Below are 25,654 nucleotides of genomic sequence, written 5' to 3'. Positions count from 1 at the left end.
CGTCACTGCCGCGCGTGATGTCATCTGCGCGGCGTGACGTCACCGCCGCGCGCGGGGCGCTGCGTGAGGGCGGGAGCGGGATCGGGATCGGGACCGGCACTGGAATCGGGATCAGCACCGGGAGCACGACTGGGATTGGGATCGGCACCGGGATTGGGAGCGGAACCGGGATTGGCACCAGGGTCGGGATTGGCACCAGGGTCGGGATTGGGATCGATGATCAGGATCGGCACCGGGATTGGGATCGGCACCAGGACTGGCACCGGGATCGAGAGCGGAACCGGGATCGGCACCGGGACCTTTGTGTTCTCCCGAGCTCCTGTGCCTGGGAGGAGGCTCGGGTGGAGCCCCAGAGCCAAGAGCTGCACGTTTTGGGGTGCTCGCTGTGTCACGATGGGAATGAGGGGCTTTAAGGGCCATCGGTGGGGTGAGGACTGCGGTTAGAGTGAGGTTTATTATTATTATAGAATGATTTTAACAATAAAAGTACCTTATTTTTGCACAGATTTTCTGGAATTAGCAGAGTTTTCCTGTTATTCCCATTTCCCTCCTCCTCCTCTCTGGGGACGCCCAGGTGACCAAGCCAGGCTTGGGTAATCCAGGCTTGGATCCGTGGGGACATCCTGCCACACTGTCCATCTGTCCGTCCATCTATCCGTCCATCCATCCCTCCATCCATGGATCCATCCCTCCATCCATGCATCTGTTATATTTGCCCAATTATCCCATCATCAAAAAAACCCCAAACAATATTAAAGGTAGCAGCAATTTTAATTGAATAGCTTAAAATATATTAGAGAATTCCTGGATTTTTTTTCACAGGGAGATGTTTGCTTTGGGAGCATAAAGCAAATCCACGGGAAGACTGGAAATTTACAACACAACTCTCACTGCAGGGACAACTCCTCCCAAAAGCCAGCCTTTTATTGGGATGAAATACAACAAAACACTGCTGTGGATATAAAAAAAATAGAAATTTAAGAGATGTCTGTAACTTTCTGGAATTTCTCTTTTCCCTGCACCAAACACTGTCCAAAAAACCACAGAACCAATAGATCCAAGGGAGGCAGCAGATTTTGACATTCCCATCAGGTACAGAGGATGAAGGCAAGGTAAGAATGTGCCAGGAGCAGGAAAATTAAATTCCCCTCTTTAATGTGAAGTAAAAATCTACAAACAGAAGAGGAAGCAGGTAAGGAACCACTGCCCATTACCACAAGTAAACTGGATGAAAATCACAGACTATCTGCTACCTCCAGCCTAGGAAAGGTCTCAGACAAAGCTTCAGACCAGTCCCTTCCCCATCACTGCTCCTAAATCAGGACAAGGACAGAGCCAGTCCTGGCACTCCCGCCACCCTTGGCCAAGGTTCTGCTGATCTGTAAAATCTGACTGATGTTTTGTGCTGCATCCACCCCTCTGCGCTGTTCAGGATGGATTCCAAAGTTCTTGAAAGGGTCAAGAGGAGTCAAAGTGAAGTTTTCTGTGCTGCCAACCTCCTTCGTTTGTGGAATCGTGACACAAAGTAGTCCCACTCGGTGCTAGGAGGGCGGAAGGCGAAAACGCGGAGGCGCCCCCGGTATCGCCCTGCGGAGGGGGGGGGGGGATCTCTCGGTGCCCCCGGTATCGCGCTGCGGCGGGGGGGGGGGGGAATCTCTTGGTGCCCCCGCTATCGCGCTGCGGAGGGGAGGGGGATCTCTCGGTGCCCCCGGTATCGCGCTGCGGAGGGGAGGGGGATCTCTCGGTGCCCCAGGTATCGCGCTGCGGAGGCGGGGGGGGGATCTCTCGGTGCCCGGCTCTTCAATCTCCGGCACAGGGAGAGACGCGGAAGGATACATGCAGGGCGCTGCTGTATTCGCCTGCTGTGGCGCCGTGTACGGACCCGGTGGCGGCGGAAGCGGCGTGACAGGGCACGGGGATGCCGGCCGTGGCCGGACAGCGGCACGCAGCGGCTCGGAACCGGGACCGGGCTGTACCAAAGCTGCGGCGAAAGCAGTGGGGGGCGGCGGCGGCGCCGTGAGATAGAACTGCGCATGCGTGCGGCTGATCCCGGAAAGGGCGCTGTGGTTGGATGAGGCGGCGCGGAGTGATATCGCTGGTGCGGCGGTTATGGCAACTGCGCATGCGCGGGCAGCGGCGGGCAGCGGCGGGCAGCGGCGGGCAGCGGCGGGCAGCGGCGGGCAGCGGCGGGCAGCGGCGGGCAGCGGCGGGCAGCGGCGGGCAGCGGCGGGCAGCGGCGGGCAGCGGCGGGCAGCGGCGGGCAGCGGCGGGCAGCGGCGGGCAGCGGCGGGCAGCGGCGGGCGGGCCGGGGGGTGCGGGAAGCGGCGGAGCTGCCGAAATGGGGGACGGGGCTGCGGCAGGGAACGACGGGACGGCCGTGGTTGCAGGAGGCGGCGGAGCCGCGCCATCCGGCAGCTCTGAAGCGGCGGGCCGCGGTGGGGAAGGCACGGCTCGGCCCGCCATGGAGCGGCAGCGGCAGGAGCGGGAGGGCGACCACGGGCGGCAGCGGGGCGACCGCGTCAGCGGGAGATGATCCCGGGGCGGCGGGAGGAGCGGCGTGGAGGCGGCGGGAGGGCTGCCGCGGGGGGGCCATGGCGGGCGGTGGGGGAGTCGGCGGCTGGAGCGCGGCGCGCCGCCGCTGGGGGCTGGGGTGGCTGCTGGCCCGGCGGGCAGGGGAGGCGCCAGGCGCGGGAGAGGCAACGTGCACGAGGGGCGCTGGGGACGCCTGGCGCGGCTGAGCCAGGCGCGCCCGGCACCGCAGATCCGGGAGCCACAGAAGACTGCAAAAATGCAGCAGCGACGGGACTTGGGCCGCCACCGGCGCTGTGTCGGCAAAGGGGGCGAGGGGGACTTGGGGGCGGGAGGAGCGGCCGCCCCCGCGGGTAGCGGGGGGAAAGCGTCGGGGGAGGGGGGCGGGGCCGCGGTGACGCTGGTGGGCGGGACGGAGGGGCGGGGCCCGCGGTAGCCGGGACAGCAGGGACCAACGGGATGGCAAAGGCGGGGATGGCGGGAGCGGTGGGAGGGGCCGGGGGGACGGATATCGCGACCGCGGGGACGGGGCGACAGTGGCGAGCAGCGCCGCGGATGCCGGACCTGTGCGGTCCGATGGGGAGGGGGGGGCGTGTCCCGCTGGAGACTCGCGGTGGCGAGGGGCGGAGTCGCAGGAGGGGCGGGGCGGCTGCTGCGGGCATCCCCCGTGCAGCAAACACAGCTCAAGCAGCGCCCGGCAAGCTGGGGCCGGCTCCGCGGCAGCCATCTCCCGGTGGGAGATACTAATAAAGTGCTTATTAACAACTGTGTCCCAAAAGTCTCTGGTAAACACGGCCAAACAGTCAGCATTTGGTTTTCATAACTCCTGTTGCAGTAATTTAACTTTATGACAATCGCGCTTTACGGCCCTTTTACGACAGTTCTGCTTTACGGCCCCTTTTACGACAGTGTTGCTTTACGGCACCTTTTACGACAGTCGCGCTTTACGGCCCCTTTTACGACAGTGCTGCTTTACGGCCCCTTTTACGACAGTCGCGCTTTACGGCACCTTTTACGACAGTGCTGCTTTACGGCACCTTCTACGACAGTCGCGCTTTACGGCCCTTTTGCGACAGTGTCGCTTTACGGCCCCTTTTACGACAGTCGCACTTTACGGCACATTTTACGACAGTGTCGCTTTACGGCACCTTTTACGACAGTGCTGCTTTACGGCACCTTTTACGACAGTGTTGCTTTACGGCACCTTTTACGACAGTCGCACTTTACGGCCAGTCGCGCTTTACGGCACCTTTTACGACAGTCGCGCTTTACGGTACCTTTTACGACAGTCGCGCTTTACGGCACCTTTTACGACAGTCGCGCTTTACGGCACCTTTTACGACAGTGTTGCTTTACGACACCTTTTACGACAGTCGCGCTTTACGGCACCTTTTACGACAGTCGCGCTTTACGGCACCTTTTACGACAGTCGTGCTTTACGGCACCTTTTACGACAGTGTTGCTTTACTGCCAGTCGCGTTTTACGGCACCTTTTACGACAGTGTCGCTTTACTGCCAGTCGCGTTTTACGGCACCTTTTACGACAGTGTTGCTTTACGGCCAGCCGCGCTTTACGGCACCTTTTACGACAGTCGCGCTTTCCGACATGCACCTTTTACGACAGTCGCGCTTTACGGCACCTTTTACGGCACTTGGAGGGGTTTATTTTGTTTTTTATTTATTTTTAATTAATTTTATTTTTTAAATTTTATTTTTTTAATTTAAATTTTATTTTTAATTTTTTTATTTTTAAAGCTTTTTTGTTTTTTTTTTAAATTTTATTTTGTGCTGCCCGGTGCTTTACAGCAGTTTTACGACAGTCGCACTTTACGGCACTTTAGGGTTTTTTTTTTGTTTTTAATTTCTTTTTAATCAATTTTGTTTTTAAATTTTTATTTTTAATTTAAATTTTATTTTTAATTTTTCTATTTTTAAAGGGTTTTTTAAAATTTTTTAAAATTATTTTAAAAAATATTTTTAATTAATTTTTTTTTTTTTTTTTTTTATTTTGTGCTGCCCGGTGCTTTACGGCAGTTTTACGACAGTCGCACTTTAATGCACTTTAGGGTTTTTATTTTGTTTTTCATTTATTTTTTAAATTTTATTTTTATAATTTTTTTTTAATTTAAATTTTATTTTTAATTTTTCTATTTTTAAAGCTTTTTTTTAAATTTTATTTTGTGCTGCCCTGTGCTTTACGGTAGTTTTATGACAGTCGCACTTTACAGCACTTTAGGGTTTTTATTTTGTTTTTATTTTTAATTAATTTTATTTTAAATTTTTTTTTTTTAACTTAAATGTTATTTTTAATTTTTTTATTTTTAAAGGGTTTTTTTAATTTTATTTTGTGCTGCCCGGTGCTTTACGGCAGTTTTACAACAGTCGCACTTTACAGAACTTTAGGTTTTTTATTTTGTTTTTATTTTTAATTAATTTTAATTTTTTAAATTTAATTTTTTAATTTAAATTTTATTTTTAATTTTTCTATTTTTAAAGGTTTTTTTTATTTTATTTTGTGCTGCCCGGTGCTTTACGGCAGTTTTACGACAGTCACACTTTACGGAACTTTAGGGTTTTTTTGTTTTTCATTTATTTATAATTAATTTTAATTTTTTAATTTAAATTTTATTTTTAGTTTTTCTATTTTTAAAGGTTTTTTTTATTTTATTTTGTGCTGCCCGGTGCTTTACGGCAGTTTTACGACAGTCACACTTTACGGCACTTTAGGGTTTTTATTTTGTTTTTCATTTATTTTTAATTAATTTTATTTTTTAATTTAAATTTTATTTTTAATTTTTTTATTTTATTTTATTTTGTGCTGCCCGGTGCTTTACGGCAGTTTTACGACAGTCGCACTTTATGGAACCTTAGGGTTTTTATTTTGTTTTTCATTTATTTTTAATTAATTTTTTTTTTTAATTTTATTTTTTAATTTAAATTTTATTTTTAATTTTTCGATTTTTAAAGGGTTTTTTAAATTTTATTTTGTGCTGCCTGGTGCTTTAGGGCAGTTTTACGACAGTCGCACTTTACGGCACTTTAGGGTTTTTATTTTGTTTTTCATTTATTTTTAATTAATTTTATTTTTTGAATTTTATTTTTTAATTTAAATTTTATTTTTAATTTTTCTATTTTTAAAGCTTTTTTTAAATTTTATTTTGTGCTGCCCGGTGCTTTACGGCAGTTTTACGACAGTCGCACTTTACGGCACTTTAGGGGGTTTTTTTTGTTTTTCATTTCTTTTTAATCAATTTTGGTTTTAAATTTTTATTTTTAATTTAAATTTTATTTTTAATTTTTCTATTTTTAAAGGGTTTTTAAAAATTTTTTAAAATTATTTTTAAATTTATTTTTAATTAATTTTTTTTTTAAATTTTTTTTTTTTTTTTTTTTTTTTGTGCTGCCCGGTGCTTTACGGCAGTTTTATGACAGTCGCACTTTAATGCACTTTAGGGTTTTTATTTTGTTTTTCATTTATTTTTTAAATTTTATTTTTTAAATTTTTTTTAAATTTAAATTTTATTTTTAATTTTTCTATTTTTAAAGCTTTTTTTTTAAATTTTATTTTGTGCTGCCCGGTGCTTTACGGCAGTTTTACGACAGTCGCACTTTACGGAACTTTAGGTTTTTTATTTTGTTTTTCATTTATTTTTAATTAATTTTATTTTTTAATTTAAATTTTATTTTTAATTTTTTTATTTTTAAAGGGGTTTTTTAATTTTATTTTGTGCTGCCCGGTGCTTTACGGCAGTTTTACGACAGTCGCACTTGATGGAACTTTAGGGTTTTTATTTTGTTTTTCATTTATTTTTAATTAATTTTATTTTTTGAATTTTATTTTTTAATTTAAATTTTATTTTTAATTTTTCTATTTTTAAAGCTTTTTTTAAATTTTATTTTGTGCTGCCCGGTGCTTTACGGCAGTTTTACAACAGTCTCACTTTACAGCACTTTAGGGTTTTTATTTTGATTTTTCATTTATTTTTAATTAATTTTATTTTTAAAATTTTATTTTTATTTTTAATTTTTCTATTTTTAAAGCTTTTTTGAATTTTATTTTGTGCTGCCCAGACCAGCTCAAGCCGGTGATTGTGGTGGTGTTTGAGGGTCCCCAGGACGAGGGAAGAGATGAGAATCTTGACTTCTCCTAATAGAAGCCTGATTTATTATTTTATTATCGCTATTATATTAAAAGAAAATGGGATATTAGAACTACACTAAAAGATCAAGGAGACATCAGAAAGCTGGAAAGGAATGAATAATAAAAACCTGGGACTGCTCACAGCCCCGACACAGCTGGACCATGATTGGTCATCAAGTAGAAACAATGCACAGGAGACCAGTCCAAGATGCCCCTGTTGCTAAACCACCTCCAGCCCACACTCCACAGCCAGCAGATCGTTATTGGTTCCATTTCTGTTCTGAGGCTTCTCAGGAGAAAAATCCCAGCAAAAGGGTTTTCATCAAACACGTCAGTGCCAGGTGATGATGGCACAGGCAGCATGGGCTGGCCGAGGTCACTGTGTCATCCCTGCCAGCCCAGGTGTCACAGCAAGGAGGAGAGAGTTCACCCTGCAGTACAGAGCTTTTGGTTTGTTTGTCACTAGGCAAAGGCAAAACCAGGGCCAAGAAGGCTCTTGCCTCAAGGCAGTGGTCACCTCCATGTGACCAACAGCCACAGCCAGGCAGAGCACTGGGGACAATGACACTGAGGTCACTTGGTAGAAGCTCTGCAGGGAAACTGCAAAGATCAGAGCCTGCTGCCGAATAAAGCCAGAAGAGCAGGCTTAGACCTTTGATGATCATGGCACAATTTCTATTTATGTCATGTTTTGGGCAGCCCTACAATAGCTCCACTTTACTCAGCCACTAACTCAGTGGAATGCAAACACATCAACAATCTGGCTCCCTGGAGGTTTCCATCCTCCAGCTAATGTGGATTTTGAAGCCTCATCAGTCCACTGCCACCTAAAATAGCTTAAGAGATTCTTATGTAAAGAAACCTGGCTCTCAGCCTTAAGAGTGTCACCTAATGCTTCAGACTTTCCTTCCTCTGGCTGGGATCTGAACATTACTGAGCAAACCTGGAGCAGTCACACATGCATATTCTAATTCTCCTTCTCCCTTTGTAGATGTTTGTGGATTTTTAAATAGCTCCTGAAATATGCAATGCTTCAAAACCTCCATTGAAACCCCAGCTCTACCTGCCTGAGTTCTCTGTCCCAACCTTTTCTTCCCAGTCCTCAGACCAGGAGGTGCCTGGATGAGGTTTCCAGTGGGTACTTTCAAAAATACAGGACAGAACTTTGAGCAGAGTCATGCCACACAAGCACTATTAGGGCCACGAGCAGTGTCATCATCACCAGAAATGTGTCACACACAGCAGGGCCCCTCACGGGCCAGGCAAACAGGAAAGAAAGGTGGATTTAAAGCAGAACACTAAAATTCCCCAGGTAAATTCAGCTGGAATTCAGTTAAATGCTGCTCTCCTGCACCCAGAGATCTGTAAATCCCAGCAGATCAGATACACAAAGCAGCAGCCCAGCCTGCACCACTGCCTGGGCTGTTGGGGAGGAACGTGGACGTGCACAGAGCTTGTGCCTTGGAATCAGCTGAGGTAAAATCAAGAGAGTGAACTAAATCCAGAATGATCAACTCCATACAGCCTCAAATCAATGTCTGTCCTGGCTCAGTGATGGGTTTTGGGCAGTAAGAACTCAGGAGCTGGAAGTTCTCCAGGGGTTTGTCCTGCCTGGTCCCCCACAGCCTTGGGGAAACCAGGTCACCTTGTAGAGTGTGGCAGGAGAACACACACAGAAACACCTGGAAACACCTGGATCGTTCATGAGAATACATGGGTTGTTCATGGAAACATGGATTGTTCAACCAAGACCCCTCTGAGCCCCAGGAGTGAGGGGGGCTGGGATGGCACTGCCCAGCCTGAGCCCCCTCAGCCCAGGTGCTGCCAGGAGGCTCTGGGCACTCTGTGGGCAGCAGACCCCACTCACGGGGTCCCACCCGAGCAGGGAGAACCCAGTGAGGGTGGCTGTGGCTGCTGCTGTGTCCTCCACACCAGGAAGCTGCCCCCTCATGATTCCTTTGGGTGATCACCTGAGGAAAGACAAAAATCAGGATGAGGAAAGTCACTGCCATACCCAGCTCTGCACAGCTCTGGCATGGCAGGGGTGGCACCTTCTGCTTCCAGACCCTGGGGCAGTCCAGGGTGCAGAGGCTGCCATGACAGGGACCTGTCTCCACTCACCTGGCCCCTTCCAGCACAGCCTGCAGGGATTTCTTCAGCACTGCAGTGCTCCGGTCCAGGACAGCAGCCAGGCTGCTCCTGTGAGCTGGGCTGACCTGGGGTGGAGGCAGCACCAGCTCAGGGCCCTGCCGTGCCAGGAGCTCACCTGAGAGCTCTTGGCTGGGCCCCAGGAGCTGCAGGAGCAGCCCTGGCTGGGCTCACCTGGCTCTGGTACACCGTGAGCACGGCTGTCACCAGCCTGGCAAAGTTCAGTGACGTGGCAAAGGCTGGAGCCTGCTGGCACAGAGTCAGGACCAGCAGGTCCAGGAGCTCAGGGGGCAGCACCTCCTGGAAAAGGCCCAGGGGCAGGTAAGAGAATGGGTCCTTGCTCCAGCACTGCTGGTGTCACCAAGGACACCCGTGGGACAAGGGGGGCTCCTCACCTGCCGCCCCAGCACGGCCTGCAGCACTGGCAGGAGCTTCTCTGACAAAGGCACCTCCAGGACTTGGCTGCAAGGACAGTGAAGAGGAAAGGTGCTGCTCTGTGGCCTGGCTGGTGCTCCCAGGCAGGCTGGACAGTGAGGCCAAAGCAGAGCTGCCAGCCCTGTGACCCCTCACCTCAGCACCAGCTGCACAGAGTGGGGCTCCAGGCACTCCTCCACCAGCTCACACAGCAGCTTGGTCTGCTCAGCACCTGCAAAGCAGCAAGGAAGAGCCTCCAGAGGCTGCCGAATCCATGGGGAGGTGCCTGGCCCTTCCTGGCACCTCTTCACAGGTGTATGTGCCAGTCAGGACAGACAGAAACCACCCAGTGCCTCCTCCTGCTGCTGAGGATAATCCTGCTTCCTTTGCCCAGCTGCAGCAAGGGTTTAAACAGCTCCTGTCTCTGGGAAAAGGGGACACTGTGGCAGGGGTTCCCCCTCTCCTCACAGCAGCACAAGGGGAGCTCTGCCCTGAGCATTAGGAGCTGCCAGGAGCCCCCCAATCATGGAGGAATGGGAACTGTCCTTTGGGAAAAAATAAGCCAGAAGCCAGCCTAGCCAGCCCTCCCACTTCATCTGTAAACCCATCTCCCATCCCAACCCCCAAGTGTTCACCTGCCCAGAAAAAACCAACCCCAGGCGTCCATGGTTCCTAACACGTGACAAATGCCACCCACAAACAGCCACAGCTCCCAGCAGCCCTGCACACCTTCCCCTGGCCCCTGCAGCACTGCAGCCACCAGCACACGGCACAGGGGATGGGAATACTTGGAGCAAAACGAAGTCAGGGCAGCCATGAGGTGTCGGGAAGGCGGCTGGGTGAGGGCCAGGACCTGGGGACACAAAAGGCAGGAGCTGGGGACAGTGGAGAGGGGAATGGGGAGCAGGAACCTCCGCTGCCATGACACGTACCCGCCTGAGGAAGAGCTGCTGTGCCAGGATGGCTGCGCTGGTGTGGCTGAGGGCAGGGCTCAGAGGCAGCAGCCAGCTGCAGAAACGCACCAGGGAGGGCTCTGGGCACGTGGAGAGCTGCAGGAAGGAGCACAGCCCCTCGAGCTGGGGTGGCACAGGGCATGGGGCATTAGGGACAGCAGCAGGACCCTGCAGCAGCTGCAGCAGGGGTGCTGGGGCTCACCTGGCTGGGGGTGCAGGTGTTCAGGATGCTCAGCTTGGAAGGGGTGTGCAGCTCAGAGCGCTGGAGAGAAACACTGTCCTGAGTAAAGCACCAAAGAAACCAGAATACAAAATACAGCTCCAGGGCTTCTCCCTTGCCCTGTGTCTGTCAGGGCTGAGCCCACAGGCAGCCCCTCACACCTGCAAGGTGCAGGCAGGTGTTGCTATCCCAAGCCCAGAGGAGGTGCCAACAGGGCTTTTTATCCCCATCTGCGAAATCCAGCTCCTTTTCCACCCCTCCCGAGGCCCTGGCACCAGCCTGTATAGAGCATCAGCTCCAGGAGAGGGACAGAAGCCACCACTTACACTGGACTCCTGCAGCAGCAGCATTTTCAGCCCCTGTCCATGCACCTGAGGGAAATGAGATGAAGGAATGGGAATCAGGCAGTAAAGGCTCCCTGGCTGGGAGGGGACAGCAAACCCTGCCCAGTACCTGGACAAAGGACTGGACCTCTGCTGCCAGCTCTGTCTGGGAAGTCCTCCTGGGCTCCCCAGCTGCATCCTGCTGGGAGCTGTCCTGAGCAGCCTTATCTGTGCTCTGAGCAGATGTGTCCCCTGAAGGCTCCTCAGGCACCTCCTCTTCCACCTCTGCCACATCTCCACATTCCTGGGGCTCAAATGCCACCTCCTCCAGCAACAACCTCTTCCCCTCTCTCTCACTGTCCAACTCCAGGCTCTCCTCAGACACTTCCTTACGCTTCCCACCTTCAGGCACAGAGTCAGGGGCACCAGCCTGCTTGCTGAAGCACCAGCTCAATTTTCTTTGTCCCTCTGGTTTCTTCTGGGCAATTTTCTGGCACAGGCCCCTAAGCTGCTGCTGGCACGCAGCAGAAAGGGCAGTGGGATGTGGGGAGCTCTCCTGTGCCCTTGGTCCCCGCTGGAGCAGATCCCCCAGTGCCTGCACCCAGGGATCCACACGGGAATGCTGCTCCAAGGCCTGGAGCAGCTGGTGAAGGCAGTTCCGTGGCACTGCATCCTGCACCACCAGGAGCAGGGAGAAGAGGTTCCTCTGGCACAAAACAGGCAGCAGCAGCAGCCGTGGCTTGCTGGAAAAGGAGAGGTGAATGGTCAGAGCAAATCCCCTGTCCTGAGCCCAACCCACCCCGTGGAGCAGAGTCCCACAGCACCAGGGAGCAAGAGGAGGCACCTGATGCTTTTGCAGACACGAGCTGGGACACCAGTGGGTCACTGCTATGATCCCAGCTTCATGTATGGACCAGGAAAGTGGATTTTTACAAAGACTGAGGGCCATTGGTTGTTTCTGTGGATTTTTACAAAGACTGAGGGCCATTGGTTGTTTCTGCATGCAGATATGAGGATGATGAGAATGGATAGGGTGAATGATCCTAAGCAGGCTTTGATTAGGCCAGAATGGAGGGCAGTGGCAGTTTGGGTTGCTATTAGTTGTAGGTTGTGCACCTGACACCCAAAATTGTGCACCTGGCACCCAAAACTCCCGCAAAACACCGAGTTTTAGAAACGTATCCAACTCACACAGCCAGGGTGTCCTCTGGCCCCTCCAGCGAGGGCTCCTCGGCGCACAGGGCTGCGGTGAGAGCCGGCCAGGGGAACGCCAGCCCCGCTCCGTCCCGGGGCCGGCTCCGCTGCAGCGCCCGCAGCGCGGCCATGGCCCCCGCGGGGCCGGAGCACAGGGAGCGCAGCAGGAGGCGGCACGGCCGGGGACACCGCGGCAGCCAGGGCGGGCACCGCGGCTCCATCGCTGCGGCCGGGGCTGCACAGCCGCCTGCGGGACACGGGGACACCGGCGACGGTCACACACACGGGGACACCGGCGACGGGGCACACACACGGGGGACAGCCGGACACGGGGGACAGCCGGACAATGGACACAGCCGGACGCGGATGACAAAAAAAGGGAACAGCCACACACGGGTCACACCTCCTACCAGAAGGCACCCCCACCCCGTTAATCCCTGCCCATCGAAACAACCCTACTAATTCTCCCATTAGCACTGGGTGTGCCCCTAACAGCCAACCTCACAGCAGGCCACCGCCTCATCCAGCTGATCTCCACAGCTACAACAGCCTTGTCCTCCACAGTATCAGCAGTCTCACTCCTAACCTTACTAGTGCTCTTCTTAATAACTATTCTAGAACTTGCGGTAGCGATAATCCAGGCCTATGTTTTCGTACGTACAAGAAAATATCTAACTCCCAATGGCACACCAAGCACATTCTTATCACATAGTTGACCCTAGCTTGACCGGACACGGGTCCCACTCGGGAGGCACGGGACGATCAGGACCTGCCTGTCCATGCTCGGCGCCCACCCCAGCATCAACCTGGGCAGCTGCCTTTACCTCTCCCCAGCCGAGGATGCGGGAGAGCACCGGGAGTCCCTCCGTGCCCTCCATCACCCCTTGGCTGGCAGCCCCGCACGCACCCCCAGCCCAACGCCGATCCCTCCCGGGGGCGCTGCCGGTGCGGCTCCCCCGGGCCCCGAGCACCGCCCCGGTCAGGGCCGGGCACACTCGGGGCAGGCCCGGGCACACTCACTCAGAGCTGGCCCCGCACACTCACCCGCGGCTGTCCCGGGCACACTCACTTAGAGCTGTCCCGGGCACACTCGGGGCAGGCCCCGCACCCTCACCCGCCGCTGTCCCGGGCACGCTCACTCAGAGCTGGCTCCGCACACTCACTCAGAGCTGGCCCCGCACACTCACTCAGAGCTGGCTCCGCACACTCACTCAGAGCTGGCTCCGCACACTCACTCAGAGCTGGCCCCGCACACTCACTCAGAGCTGGCCCCGCACACTCACTCAGAGCTGGCTCCGCACACTCACTCAGAGCTGGCCCCGCACACTCACTCAGAGCTGGCTCCGCACACTCAGAGCTGGCCCCGCACACTCACTCAGAGCTGGCCCCGCACACTCGGGGCAGTCCCGGGCACGCTCACTCAGAGCTGGCCCCGCACACTCGGGGCAGTCCCGGGCACGCTCACTCAGAGCTGGCCCCGCACACTCGGGGCAGTCCCGGGCACGCTCACTCAGAGCTGGCCCCGCACACTCGGGGCAGTCCCGGGCACGCTCACTCAGAGCTGGCCCCGCACACTCGGGGCAGTCCCGGGCACGCTCACTCAGAGCTGGCCCCGCACACTCGGGGCAGTCCCGGGCACGCTCACTCAGAGCTGGCCCCGCACACTCACCCTCCGCCGTTCCCCCGTTCCGCCGTCCCCCCCCGCGCTCCGCCCGCTGCTCGCGGGCCCCACGGCGCCGCTTCCGGCCCCGCCTCGGAAACGCAGCCGGACCGCGCTCAAACGAGTTCATTATGCAAATATCCCTTAAATTCCAACCCAAACACCGCCTCCCCCCCCTCCCCCGAGGGTGGATCCCGCAGCCCACAGGTCACAGGCACCCGGAAGCGTAGCGTTACACAGCCCGTTTTATTTCGTTATTCCCGGATTTGGCTAATGTTAAAAACGCCAATCACTTGTTTTCAAAATTTTTAAAAGTTTAATAGTAATAAAATGGTTATAGAAATAGTAATACAATTAGAGTAATAACAATTTGGACAAGTTGAATTAGGACAATATGAGACAATAAAGACAAAGAGTTACGGACGTCCGGGTACCTTTTTCTGGGCAGCACAAGCCCGAAAAAGGACACCCGTTAACAAAGGATTAACCCTTAAAAACAACAGCCTGTTGCATATTCATACACTTCATACATGATGCATAAATTCCATTCAAATACAGGATTCTCTCTGGTCATCGTCAACTTCTTCCTCTGAATCCTAACAGCGCCTTCGAGGCGGGAAGAAGTTCATTTCTTCTGATAAGAAGGCAATAAATTCTTTTTCCCTGAAAGATTCAGGTGTCCTGTGGTTGCTATCTCGCTGCGAGTCCTTTCTTTTTTAAAAAAAGTATCCTACATAGCATCGTTTCTATTTTAACAATTTTTATAACCTAAAACTATATTTAACACAGTACTTAAGAAAACGAATACAGCATTACTTTCTAACACAACACTGATGCCGAATTTTGCCCCAAAAGGCGATAATAAGCTGCCCAGAGACTGGATTTGAGGTCTATAGGCAGGAGGTATTTATTGGCAACGCGTTGGAGAAATCGCTAAATGGATTTCTGAATTATGTACAGCAAAAGCAGGTTTTTATACAATTTTGAAGAAGGATTACATCATTATTACATGCATATTACAGGCGGAGTCTTCCGGGAATTCTTGGTCTTCCTTAGTTAAATTTTAAGCTTTTCCTAATTTGGGCAGTTTCCTGTTATTCTTGGCATGTCTTTCCATGGCTTGGCAGAAGTTACTGTTGTAGTTGGCTTGATTCTAACGGCTTGGCAGGTCACTTTAACTTATTGGCTTCCATTTCTGCTTTTCTCTTCAAATATTCTAATTCCAATGTTTCCTCTTCAAATATTCTAATTCCAAAGTTTCTTCTGTGAGTGTTTTTTTGGTTAACTTATCTAGATATCTGATCAAAGTTAGGGCTCCCTAACAGTGTATTTTAGGCTATTTCAAAGTTCTTCCTAATAGTGTATTTTAGGTTATTTATTAACTTCTGCAATTCCCTTGATATACTTTTAAGTGTCTTTTAATTCTTTTATTTCTCAAAAACTATTGTTCAATATAATAAATGGCTTCAGTAAAACTTAAGGTGGGTCCCCAGCAAACCCCCATAACCTTCCTTGTAGATACAGGGGCTGAGAGATCAACAGTTCAATCTTTGCCCCCGGGATGTAAGATTTCACCTTCCACAGTACAGGTTATTGGGGCAAAAGGAGAACCCTTCAAGGTTCCTGTAATTAAAGATGTCTTAATAGAATCAGAGAAGGAAATAGGGGTAGGATCACTGCCCCTGGTCCCCGAAGCCGATTACAATTTATTAGGAAGAGATTTAATGGTGGAATTAGGGATAAACATAAATATTGAAGAAAAACAGCTGAAAGTCAGGTTGTGCCCCTTACGGGTCACTGATGAAGAGAAAATCAACCCAGAAGTCTGGTATACCCCTGATACAGCAGGAAGATTGAATATAGAGCCCTTCACAGTCAACATTCAAAACCCAGAAATCCCAGTAAGGATAAAACAATATCCCATGTCAGATGAGGGGCAAAGGGGACTAAAACCAGAGGTAGAACGGTTAATACAACAAGGGCTCTTGGAACCCTGCATGTCTCCCTTCAACACCCCCATCCTACCTGTAAAGAAACCAGACGGAAAATACCGATTAGTACATGATCTAAGGGAAATAAATAAGAGAACCATTGCCCGGTTCCCTGTAGCAGCAAACCCCCATACATTGCTCAGTCAATTGAAACCAGATGATCACTGGTATAGTGTTATAGATTTGAAAGACGCCTTTTGGGCGTGCCCCTTGAAAGAAGAATGTAGCGATTATTTTGCATTTGAATGGGAAGATCCCGATACCCACCGAAAGCAACAACTAAGGTGGACAGTGCTCCCACAGGGATTCACAGAATCCCCAAATTTGTTTGGGCAGGCACTAGAGCAAATAATGAAATCCTATACCCTGAACCAAGGAATAACCATTGTTCAATATGTAGATGACCTGTTAATTGCTGGAAAAAGCGAGCCTAGAGGAGCGGAGACTCCCCGGCCGCCCAGCGCTGAACTTTTCTTATTCTCGCTTGCATAATAATAAAGATAATTATACGATCCTTGAATCCAGTGAACTCGTTTATCACACCAGGATCCCCTTGTCCGTGGATATTCCATGCCCCGGGGGTGCAGGATCCCCTTGTCCGTGGATATTCCATGCCCTGGGGGTGCAGGATCCCCTTGTCCGTGGATATTCCATGCCCTGGGGGTGCAGGGACCCCTCTCCCATGGATATTCCATGCCCCGGGTGTGCAGTTTGCAGATCTTTCTCCCACCCCGCCGATGGATCCGAGGTTCCCGGAGGAGTTCGGATCCCCGAGGGATCCGGGAAGCGGCGCCTCCCGGGCTCTGCGCGCTCCCGTTCCGCTCGGGGGCGGAATCAGCGCCGAGAGCGGGATGGGAGGAGGAAGGGAAACTCCGGGGGGAGGGACGGAGAGCTCCGGGAGAGCTCCGGGAGGGCTCCGGGAGGGCTCCTCAGGAGGGATCGGCTCCCGCTGGATATTGGTGTGGAACGAGACCGGGCTGCGGGACGGGAGGATTGGGGTGCGGGGAAGGATTGGGATTCAGGATTGGGGTGCGGAGGTGCAGGATTGGGATTCATGTATTCAGGATTGGGGTGCAGAGGTGCAGGATTGGGATTCATGTATTCAGGATTGGGGTGCAGAGGTGCAGGATTCGGATTCATGTATTCAGGATTGGGGTGCAGAGGTGCAGGATTGGGATTCATGTATTCAGGATTGGGGTGCAGAGGTGCAGGATTGGGGTGCAGGGAGGGATTGGGATTCAGGATTGGGGTGCAGAGGTGCAGGATTGGGGTGCAGGGAGGGATCGGGGTGCAGAGATTCAGGACTGGGATTCAGGATTGGGGTGCGGGGCTCTCCAACCCCTCCGCGCTCCAGTGCTGCCACCCCGCAATTCAGGGACAAAAATGGGATTTCAGGCTGGCGGGGAGCTCACCCAAGCGGCGTGTCCCAACCCGGATCCCTTGGGGACATCACGGGGTGACCCGCGGGGTTGGCAGGGACACGTGGCAGGGACAAACCGAGCCTGGGGCAGGCACAGGGGGTGCCAAGGCACTGCCAGCCCCGTGTCCCCTCCAGGGGACAGCGAGCGGGTCTCGGTGTCCATGCCGGTGTCCCTGGAGCTGTCGCAGCGCTCCGGACGCGGGGCTGGCAGCAGCAGCAGCAGCAGCACGGGTGGCACCTGGCTGGCAGCGTCCCTAAGGCGGCAGTGACGTCCCTGGGGGACGGGCTGAGCCAGCCTCTCCCCCCCCTCCAGCGGATCCCGCAGCTCCGGGGCTCCTCCGGAAGGATGTTCCACCCGTCGGGCTGCAGGAGGAGCTTCCCCAGGGAGGTACGTGCGGCTGGAAGGGTCTCCTGGAGCTCTCCAGGGCATCTCCTGGGGCTCCCCCCTGGAGCTCTCCCGGGGCTCCTCTGGGACTCTCCTGGGGCTCTCCTGGAACTCCCCTGGATTGGGGCTCTCCTGGGGTTCCTCCGGAGATCTCCTGGGGCTCTCCTGGAGTTCCCCTGGGTTGGGGCTCTCCTGGGTTGGGGCTCTCCTGGGGCTTTCCTGGAGCTCTCCTGGAGCTCTCCTGGGGCTCTCCTGTGGTTCCCCTGGGGCTCTCCTGGGGCTCTCCTGGGTTGGGGCTCTCCTGGGGCTCTCCTGGGTTGGAGTGGGAGCCCAGCAGCACCCGGGGCCACCCTGGGTACCCACTACCCCATCTCCACCCCTGGGGATGCTGAGGAGCCAGGAGAACATCAGGATGAGGAGGAACCCTGGATCATCTGGGCTCTCCCTGGCAGCTGGGTCTGCTCCTGGCTCCCCATCCCCGCCTGCTCCTGGGGCTCTCACAGCTCTGATCTCTCCACAGCCTGCCCCGTGGTGGGATGGACCGTGGCCACATCCCCCTGCTGGTCCTGAGGACACCTGGGATGAACCACCTCGGGATGGACCACCTCAGGATGGGCCACCTCAGGATAGGCCACCTCGGGATGGGCCACCTCGGGATGGGCCACCCAGGCATGGACCAGCCTGGAATGGGCCACCTCAGGATGGGCCACCTCGGGATGGGCCACCCAGGCATGGGCCACCTCGGGATGAACCACCCAGGCATGGGCCACCTCGGGATGGGCCACCCAGGCATGGGCCAGCCTGGGATGAACCACCCAGGCATGGACCAGCCTGGGATGAACCACCCAGGCATGGGCCACCTCGGGATGGGCCACCCAGGCATGGGCCACCTCGGGATGGGCCACCCAGGCATGGACCAGCCTGGGATGAACCACCCAGGCATGGGCCACCTCAGGATGGGCCACCCAGGCATGGACCAGCCTGGGATGAACCACCCAGGCATGGGCCACCTCGGGATGGGCCACCCAGGCATGGACCAGCCTGGGATGAACCACCCAGGCATGGACCAGCCTGGGATGAACCACCCAGGCATGGGCCACCTCGGGATGGGCCACCCAGGCATGGACCAGCCTGGGATGAACCACCCAGGCATGGGCCACCTCGGGATGGGCCACCTCGGGATGAACCAGCCTGGAATGGGCCACCCAGGCATGGGCCACCTCGGGATGGGCCACCTCGGGATGAACCAGCCTGGAATGGGCCACCCAGGCATGGGCCACCTCGGGATGGGCCACCTCGGGATGAACCAGCCTGGAATGGGCCACCCAGGCATGGGCCACCTCAGGATGGGCCACCCAGGCATGGACCAGCCTGGAATGGGCCACCCAGGCATGGGCCACCTCAGGATGGGCCACCTTGGGATGAACCACCCAGGCATGGGCTACCTCGGGATGGGCCACCTCGGGATGAACCAGCTTGGCATGAACCAGCCTGGAATGGGCCACCTCGGGATGAACCAGCCTGGAATGGGCCAGCCTGGGAGCAGCAGCCCAGCAGACGCCAGTGCAGGAGGCACCCGGTAAGGGGACAGGGCTGGGGGGACATGTCCCAGGGAAGTGTCACAGTTTGTCAGGGAGACCCTCCCAAGGCACAGCAAGGAGCCCTGGCTCACCAAACCCCACCCCAAAACCAGTGTGGAGATGTCTGCATGCACTCGTGGTCCCCCAGGCACAGACAGGAGTTTGTGGCTTTCTAAATCCCAAAAAGGAGTCTGGAAATGTCAGGATCCAGCAGTTTGTGTCTAAAGAATTTCACAGCTTTACCCCCACCAGGATTAAGAGTGGCAAAATAAATACATTTACATAGGTATATGTAATATATCTATGTAAATATATTTATATAAATATGTATTTTTATATATAACTATATATAAATATATATATAACTATATATATATATAAATAGCTATATATATATTTATATATATACATATATATAAAAATAAATAATTTATTTATTTCCACGGATGACCAGGATCTCCACTAATTATCTACAGTGCAGTGAGGATGCTGTTGTGAATAAGGTCCTATATGTCTTAATTTATTAAACCACAAAATTAGAACTTAGCAGCAGTTTTAATTGAGCAGCAATTTTATATAAAATGAAGTAAGCATGTACAAAGTAAATTTGGCAGTGATTTCAAGGCTGATTCCTTAATTATGCCAAGGCCTATTCTATTTTGGGATGTTACTTATCTCAAACTACATCCTGTATCCTATTTTCTCATGAACATCTCAAAACATCTCTTTTGTGGCACTAATTACATATCCTTTTCCTCTATTCTTTTTTAACAAATATTTTCTAAAATATCAATATATTTACAATTACAATATATTTATATTATATATATTTATATTGTATATTATATAATATATAATATTATATTGTATATATTGTATATATTATACTATATTTTATATACTGTATACTATATACTATATTATATATTTATAATATATAATATTTTATATATTTACAAATACAATATATTTACAATTGTTAGCACAAGTCACATTCATTTATCACAATGGTTACACCAGGGCACTGCTAATTAAATCAATAGTTTCATTGTTAATTAGCAATTACAGCTAGGATTGATGTTGCTCACCCAGACCCACACAAATCTCTTTGGCTCAGCCTCCAGGAGTGACCCTGAGGGGCTCCAGAAATGAACCCACACTCACTCCTGGGAGGGTTGTGCTGGAAATTCCCCTGTTCAAAAGTGGGGTTCAGCTTTTACAGCATGGAATGACAGATGTTGGGAGGGTTTTGTGGAGCATTTCTCCTTAAAAAATCAAATTGTTGCCCTCTGGTTCCTCCCAGGAAACATCTGCCCCTGTTCCCTGCCATTGCTCTCAGGGTTTCACATCCTCGTGGGGTTTAATTTTCGGATTTTTGAGTCAGTGCTGCTCTCAGGGTTCTCCACCACTGCTGGCAGCCTGATCCCCCCTTCACTGCTGCTGATTTCCACAGTCGGGTGAAATCTGAGCTGGTTGCATCCTGATGCAAAGGGGGATTCACCCACAAACCCCAAAGCAGGGAGCAGGAGGGACACAAAGAGCTGAGGGGAGTGGAACAGTCGCAGTGGGGAGGAGGAGCAGCAAGAAATCCCAAAATTCCCAGTGGGCTCTTGGGAAAAAAAATCCCAAAATTCCCAGTGGGCTCTTGGGAAAAAAAAAATCCCAAAAATCCCAGTGGGCTCATGGGAAAAAAAATCCCAAAATTCCCAGTGGGCTCTTGGGAAAAAAAAAATCCCAAAAATCCCAGTGGGCTCATGGGAAAAAAATCCCAAAAATCCCAGTGGGCTCATGGGAAAGAAATTCCAAAATTCCCAGTGGGCTCATGGGAAAAAAATCCCAAAATTCCCAGTGGCTGTGTCCTCACCGTGGCCCTTCCCTTTGCAGCCCAGCCCCAGGGCCCCCAGAGCCTTCCCTGGCCCTGGGGACATCTCATGGAAGGAGGAGGAGCGGGACAGGAGGTGGGCACCCCCCGAGTGTCCCCTGCCGCCCCCCTGGGATGACAGAGCAGCCATGCCAGGAGCCGAGGGTGACTTTGGAAAGTGCTGGTACCAGGTGAGGGGGGTGGTGACCTGGCCATGGTGGCAGCCGCGGTGGCTGAAATGGGGCAGGGGCCACTCACCGCCCGGCGACAAGGACAGTGTGTGGGCACCCTCTGGCCCGTCCCATTCCCTAAATCCAGCTTATCCCTGCAGGATCCACCTCCTGACCCCTGGCCCAAGTACCCCGAGGAGGAGCAGCCCCAGCCCTGGCCCCCCTCCGGCCCTGCAGGGTGGGTGCCGTGCCCGGGGGGTGACAATGAGCGACACCAGCACCGCTGGGAGCTGTCCCTGCCTGGGCTGGCATTGCACAGAGACCCCTCCCAAGCCAACCCTCCGCACCCTGGGGCTGTGCTCCTGCAGGAATCCGGGGAATTTCCACCAACACCGCCCGCCCTGGAGCCACCACCCGGCCGGGACACGACGGAGCCACCCCCGGCAGCTGCTCCTGGTGCCCCGGGCGCGGTGTCCCCTACCCTCCCGAGGTCTGTGCTGCCCCTTTGCCCGCTCCTCGCTGCTTCTCATCCTCTCCTGAGCCAGGCTGAGGAGTTTCTGCCGCTGTTTCCCACCCTGCAGGGCACAAGCCATGCTCCAAGCCCTCCTGTCCTGCTCCCTCCAGGAGGAGCCAGCCCGGGGCCAGGAAGGAGCCGCAGCCCCCGGAGCCTCCCCAGCCCCCTGCTCCTCCCCCAGGAGCTGCAGAGAGGCGGGAGCAGCCGCAGGTGAGGGGTTTTACCTGTCCCCTCCCATCCCACAGCAGGGCTGTGCTCACCCCGAGCCCTGCACGCTGCCCTGGTTCCCTCCAGGATGTGCCAGTGGGGACTGGGAATGTTCTGGAGCCGCCCAGCCCAGCCAGGAGCCCTCTGGAGAGCCCAGCTGCTGATGCTGATGCTGCAGAGCTGCAGGTAGGAGATTCCCCCGTCCCAGGGGTGCTCCCAGCTCTGGAGCTGCCTGGCTCAGGGGTGTCCTTGGCTGCTGGGACATCTCCCTCCTCTCTGATCCGGCCTTTCCCCTCTCCACCTCGCTTTTTGCCAGGCATGGAGTTTTTCCAGGCTTTTCTCTGTGTTCTCCTGTGGGTTTTAGCACCCTGTGCATCCCATCCCATCCCACGGATCCCATCCCATGGATCCCATCCCATCCCATCCCATGGATCCCATCCCATCCCATCCCACTCCCTTGCCTGTCCCCAGGTGAAGCTGGAAGCTGGGCAGAGCCCTGTGGGCAGCCAGGATCAGGATCCCTGTGCCCCAGGAACAGATCCAGCCCCTCCAGAGGAGACCTCCAGGAATCCTGAGATCCAGGAGCACCTTGAGGTATGGGACTGCTGGGGAGGGGCACAGGATCAGCTCCAGGCTCCACAAATCCTCCCCACCAGCAGCACACACAGCTTCGCCTGGGGATATTTTCTATTTTTTCTATTATTTTTTCTATTTTTTTCTATTTTTTTCTATTTTTTCTATTATTTCTATTGTTTCTATTTTTTCTATTTTTTTCTATATTTTAATTTTTTCTATTTTTCTATTTTTTTATTTTTTCTATTATTTTCTATTCCCACCCTAAAGCAGAGCCTGCAGGGAGGCACAGCCCCCTTCCCAAACCCTTTGTCCCCTCACTGTGGGACTCCACAATGCCCCTAATCCCACTCTGAAATTTAAGTTTAATTAGAGATAATAAATAAATATTTATTTATTATTTATATTATTTATTTATTTATATTATTTATTTATAAGTTATGATGATGATGATGATGATGATGATGATGATGATTATTATTATTATTATTATTATTATTAACTATTTCTTTACTTATTAAATAAGTATTTATTATTATTTATTTATTTATAAATAAGTATTTAGTAGCCAGAGGCACACACACACTTTTCAGTCCTTTGTGCTGCTGCAATTGCACAACTTCCTCAAATTTCTTGGCACATTCTCAGGGCAAGTTTGCCACAGCTCCACCCTGGGTTGCTGCTGGGTCTGAGGGTCCATCCAGGCACCCCAGGGTGGTCTCCTGATGCCACTTTAGACCTGGAATTCTCTTTTTGTGCTGTTTTGTTCTCTGCCTGTGCTATCTTGGTTCTGTATTTTGTTATCTCCTGTGACGGCCTTGCTTTGTGCACATTTTCAGTTCCACAGCCCACAAAAGCCATTACAAATTTGCCTTCTGTCCTGAAAGCAGTTACAATTTACAGGCAATTACCATTTATAATAATAACAACAACAATTCACCAGATTTGTTTGTTTGTATCGCACAGGTGGAGCCGTGCAGCGTCCCCAAGGCTGGCAGCGGTCACGGGTCCCATCCCCAGAGCCCAGCAGCCCCTCCAGACCCTGCCAAGAGGGAAATCCTGGAAATCTCCAGCTGCTCTGGAGAGGCAGGGGCTGAGCTCAGCCCACACTCCTGGGAACAAGCACCCCGTGGGGCTGGAGAAGCTGAGGCAGAAGCTGCCCGGGCTGGGGTGAGTCTGGGATGTGCGGCAGCTCCGTGTCCCCACCCCGCGGGGGACAGCACTGTCCCCACGTGCTGGCGGTGCTGTCCCCCTGTCCCAGCACAGCCGCTCTCTGTCCCTCAGCCTCTGCAGAGCCTTCAGCCTCCTGAAAACCCTCAGCTTCCTCCAGGATCTGCAGCAGAACCCAAAGCTCAGCCCAGCCAAGCTTCTCCTGGTACCTGCACCACACCAGTGACCTCCCCACAGCCCCAGCACCCATCTGGGGCTGGTGACACCAATCTGGTACGGGGTCTGGGTGCCCCCCGGTGTCCCCCTGGGCTTGGGGACACTGCCCCAGCCCAGGGGGATCCCTGTGGCTGCAGGATCTGGGGTTAAGGGGCAGCTTTGTCTGGAGGCACAGCCCGTGTCGGCCCCGGGACACGGCTGGGAAAACAGCCAGGGCAGGAACCCGAGGCTCAGGGCTGCTGGGGTGTGAACAGCCCTGGCATGGAGCTCTGAGGAAGCCAAGGAGAACCCTCCAGAGCAGCTTAATTGCTGCTAATGAGGGAGAGAACTTGGGGCAAAGAGGGGGAGTGGGGTGGCACCCGAGGGAAGGGTGACAAACCAGTGGCTCCTTCCACAGGGTGACCAGTCCTGGCCTGGTGACCAGCGCTGGCAGCCCCAGTGTGGCTCAGTCCCTTTCCCCTCTGAGCTTTCCTTGGGATTTTTGAGCCAGTGCTGCTCTCAGGGTTCTCCACCACTGCTGGCAGCCTGATCCCCCCCCTCCACTGCTGCTGATTTCCACAGTCGGGTGAAATCTGAGCTGGTTCACCCGAATTGCATCATGCTGCAAAGGGGGATTCAACCTTTGCCTTTTCCGCCTCCCAGGCTGTGTGTGGCCAGCAGCAGCTCTGCTCAGAGCCCCCCACACCATCCCCAGCTGACCTCGACTCCCGCTCTGCTGCTGTCCTCAGGAGGAAGGCAAAGATCGAGCTGGTGAGTCCTGGAGAGCACCCGGGGGTCTGGGAGCAGCTCCAGGATGGGGAATCTCACCTGAGGAGCTTTGGGAGCCATGCTGGGTGGTGAATTTGGTGTTTTGGGGGGCTTGCAGGGGGAGCTGCTGTGGGTTTGCAGGGGTTTGTGGGGTTTGTGGGCTAAAATCAGGGGTGGTTTGGTGCTGGTTTTGGGCTGCTGAGCCCTTGGCCCTGCCCTGCGGGTCTGGGAGCAGCTCCAGGATGGGGAATCTCACCTGAGGAGCTTTGGGAGCCATGCTGGGTGGTGAGGGTGTGAATTTGGTGTTTTGGGGAGCTTCCAGCGGGAGGTGCTGTGGGTTTGCATGGCCTCAGATGATGTTTGTGGGTTTGTGGGTTAAAATAGGGGTGTTTTGGTGCTGGTTTTGGGGCGCTGAGCCCGTGGCCCTGCCCTGCAGTCGTACCAGCAGTTCAGCCTGAGCATTGCCGTGGTGGCCACGATGCTGCTGCACAAGGAGCCCTCGATGGAGGCGGCGCTGGGGGTGGCACTCAGGGCCAACCTGCGCCAGGGCTGCCTGCACCACCTGCAGCAGCTGGAGGAGTTCATTGACAGCCTGGACTCCATGGGCTCCCCCAGCCTCTGATGGCAGCCACCCCCTCCTGCCCTGTCACAGGGCTGGGACAGCGCCCTGGGGTGCTCGGGAGGGTGCTGAGCCTGCAGGACAAGCTGGGAGGTGTTGGCAGCCCCCTTGGAGAAGGGAGGGTGAGCAGGATGTGTTTGGTTTCAGCCCTGCCCAAAGCCCCGAGGGCAGCAAAAGTGTCACTGGTTTAACTGGAGGGAGGGCAGCAGTGCCTGTCCTCCTTTCCTCATTGCCAGGAATGTGTCCCCAAACCCCAGCGAGTGTTTTTGGGTTTAAATCTGCAAATAAAGCGTGTTCTTTTTGCAGCCCTTGCTGTGCCATTGTTCTGTTCCTGCAAGGGAGGGGTCCCACAGTGAACCCTGGCTTGGCAGAGGGCACAGATCATCCCTGGGGACCTGCCAGCCCTGGTGACATTGTCAGTGTCACAATGGGGTGGGAAGGGACAGAGCAGAGCCTGAGTTCAGATTTCAGCCAGATTTTATTGCGGATTTGTCACCTGAGACCAGAGCTGCACCCCTGGTCCCTTCCCCATGGGGACGCAGTGCCACCAGGGATGGAGAGAGGTGGCAGTGGGGCCCTGGTGACATTGTCAGTGTCACAATGGGGTGGGAAGGAAAGG

At 53.0% G+C, this 25,654-nt stretch overlaps 2 protein-coding genes across 3 annotated transcripts; one reads left to right on the top strand and one right to left on the bottom strand.

Moving 5' to 3' along the window:
- Positions 1-6,680: 6,680 nt before the first annotated feature.
- Positions 6,681-12,164, bottom strand: LOC136566189 (Fanconi anemia group E protein-like). Of its 2 annotated transcripts, XM_066565222.1 has the most exons (11): positions 11,920-12,111; positions 10,859-11,471; positions 10,732-10,776; positions 10,388-10,447; positions 10,165-10,308; positions 9,962-10,085; positions 9,389-9,464; positions 9,214-9,280; positions 8,993-9,118; positions 8,792-8,886; positions 6,681-8,640 (listed from the first exon to the last, which is right to left on the bottom strand). In XM_066565222.1, exons 1-11 carry the CDS (start codon positions 12,051-12,053, stop codon positions 8,637-8,639), a joined length of 1,488 nt encoding a protein of 495 aa, XP_066421319.1. In that variant the 5' UTR covers positions 12,054-12,111; the 3' UTR covers positions 6,681-8,636. The 2 variants fall into 2 exon arrangements, with proteins under 2 accessions (XP_066421319.1, XP_066421320.1); XM_066565223.1 differs by lacking the exon at positions 6,681-8,640 and having other exon boundaries at positions 8,788-8,886; positions 11,920-12,164.
- A 4,146-nt stretch (positions 12,165-16,310) lies between these two features.
- LOC136566093 (WAS/WASL-interacting protein family member 1-like) lies at positions 16,311-25,315 on the top strand. Its single transcript, XM_066565051.1, has 14 exons — positions 16,311-16,571; positions 17,307-17,381; positions 17,899-17,983; positions 18,899-18,957; positions 20,843-21,010; positions 21,151-21,227; positions 21,358-21,479; positions 21,571-21,713; positions 21,798-21,896; positions 22,182-22,304; positions 23,250-23,453; positions 23,568-23,726; positions 24,312-24,419; positions 24,853-25,315. Exons 1-14 carry the CDS (start codon positions 16,311-16,313, stop codon positions 25,036-25,038), a joined length of 1,869 nt encoding a protein of 622 aa, XP_066421148.1. The 3' UTR covers positions 25,039-25,315.
- The last annotated feature ends 339 nt before the right edge of the window (positions 25,316-25,654 follow it).

Source organism: Molothrus aeneus, chromosome 24, assembly GCF_037042795.1.
Source record: "Molothrus aeneus isolate 106 chromosome 24, BPBGC_Maene_1.0, whole genome shotgun sequence".
Lineage (NCBI taxonomy): Eukaryota > Metazoa > Chordata > Aves > Passeriformes > Icteridae > Molothrus > Molothrus aeneus.
This window is presented reverse-complemented; position numbering and strand designations above follow the sequence as displayed.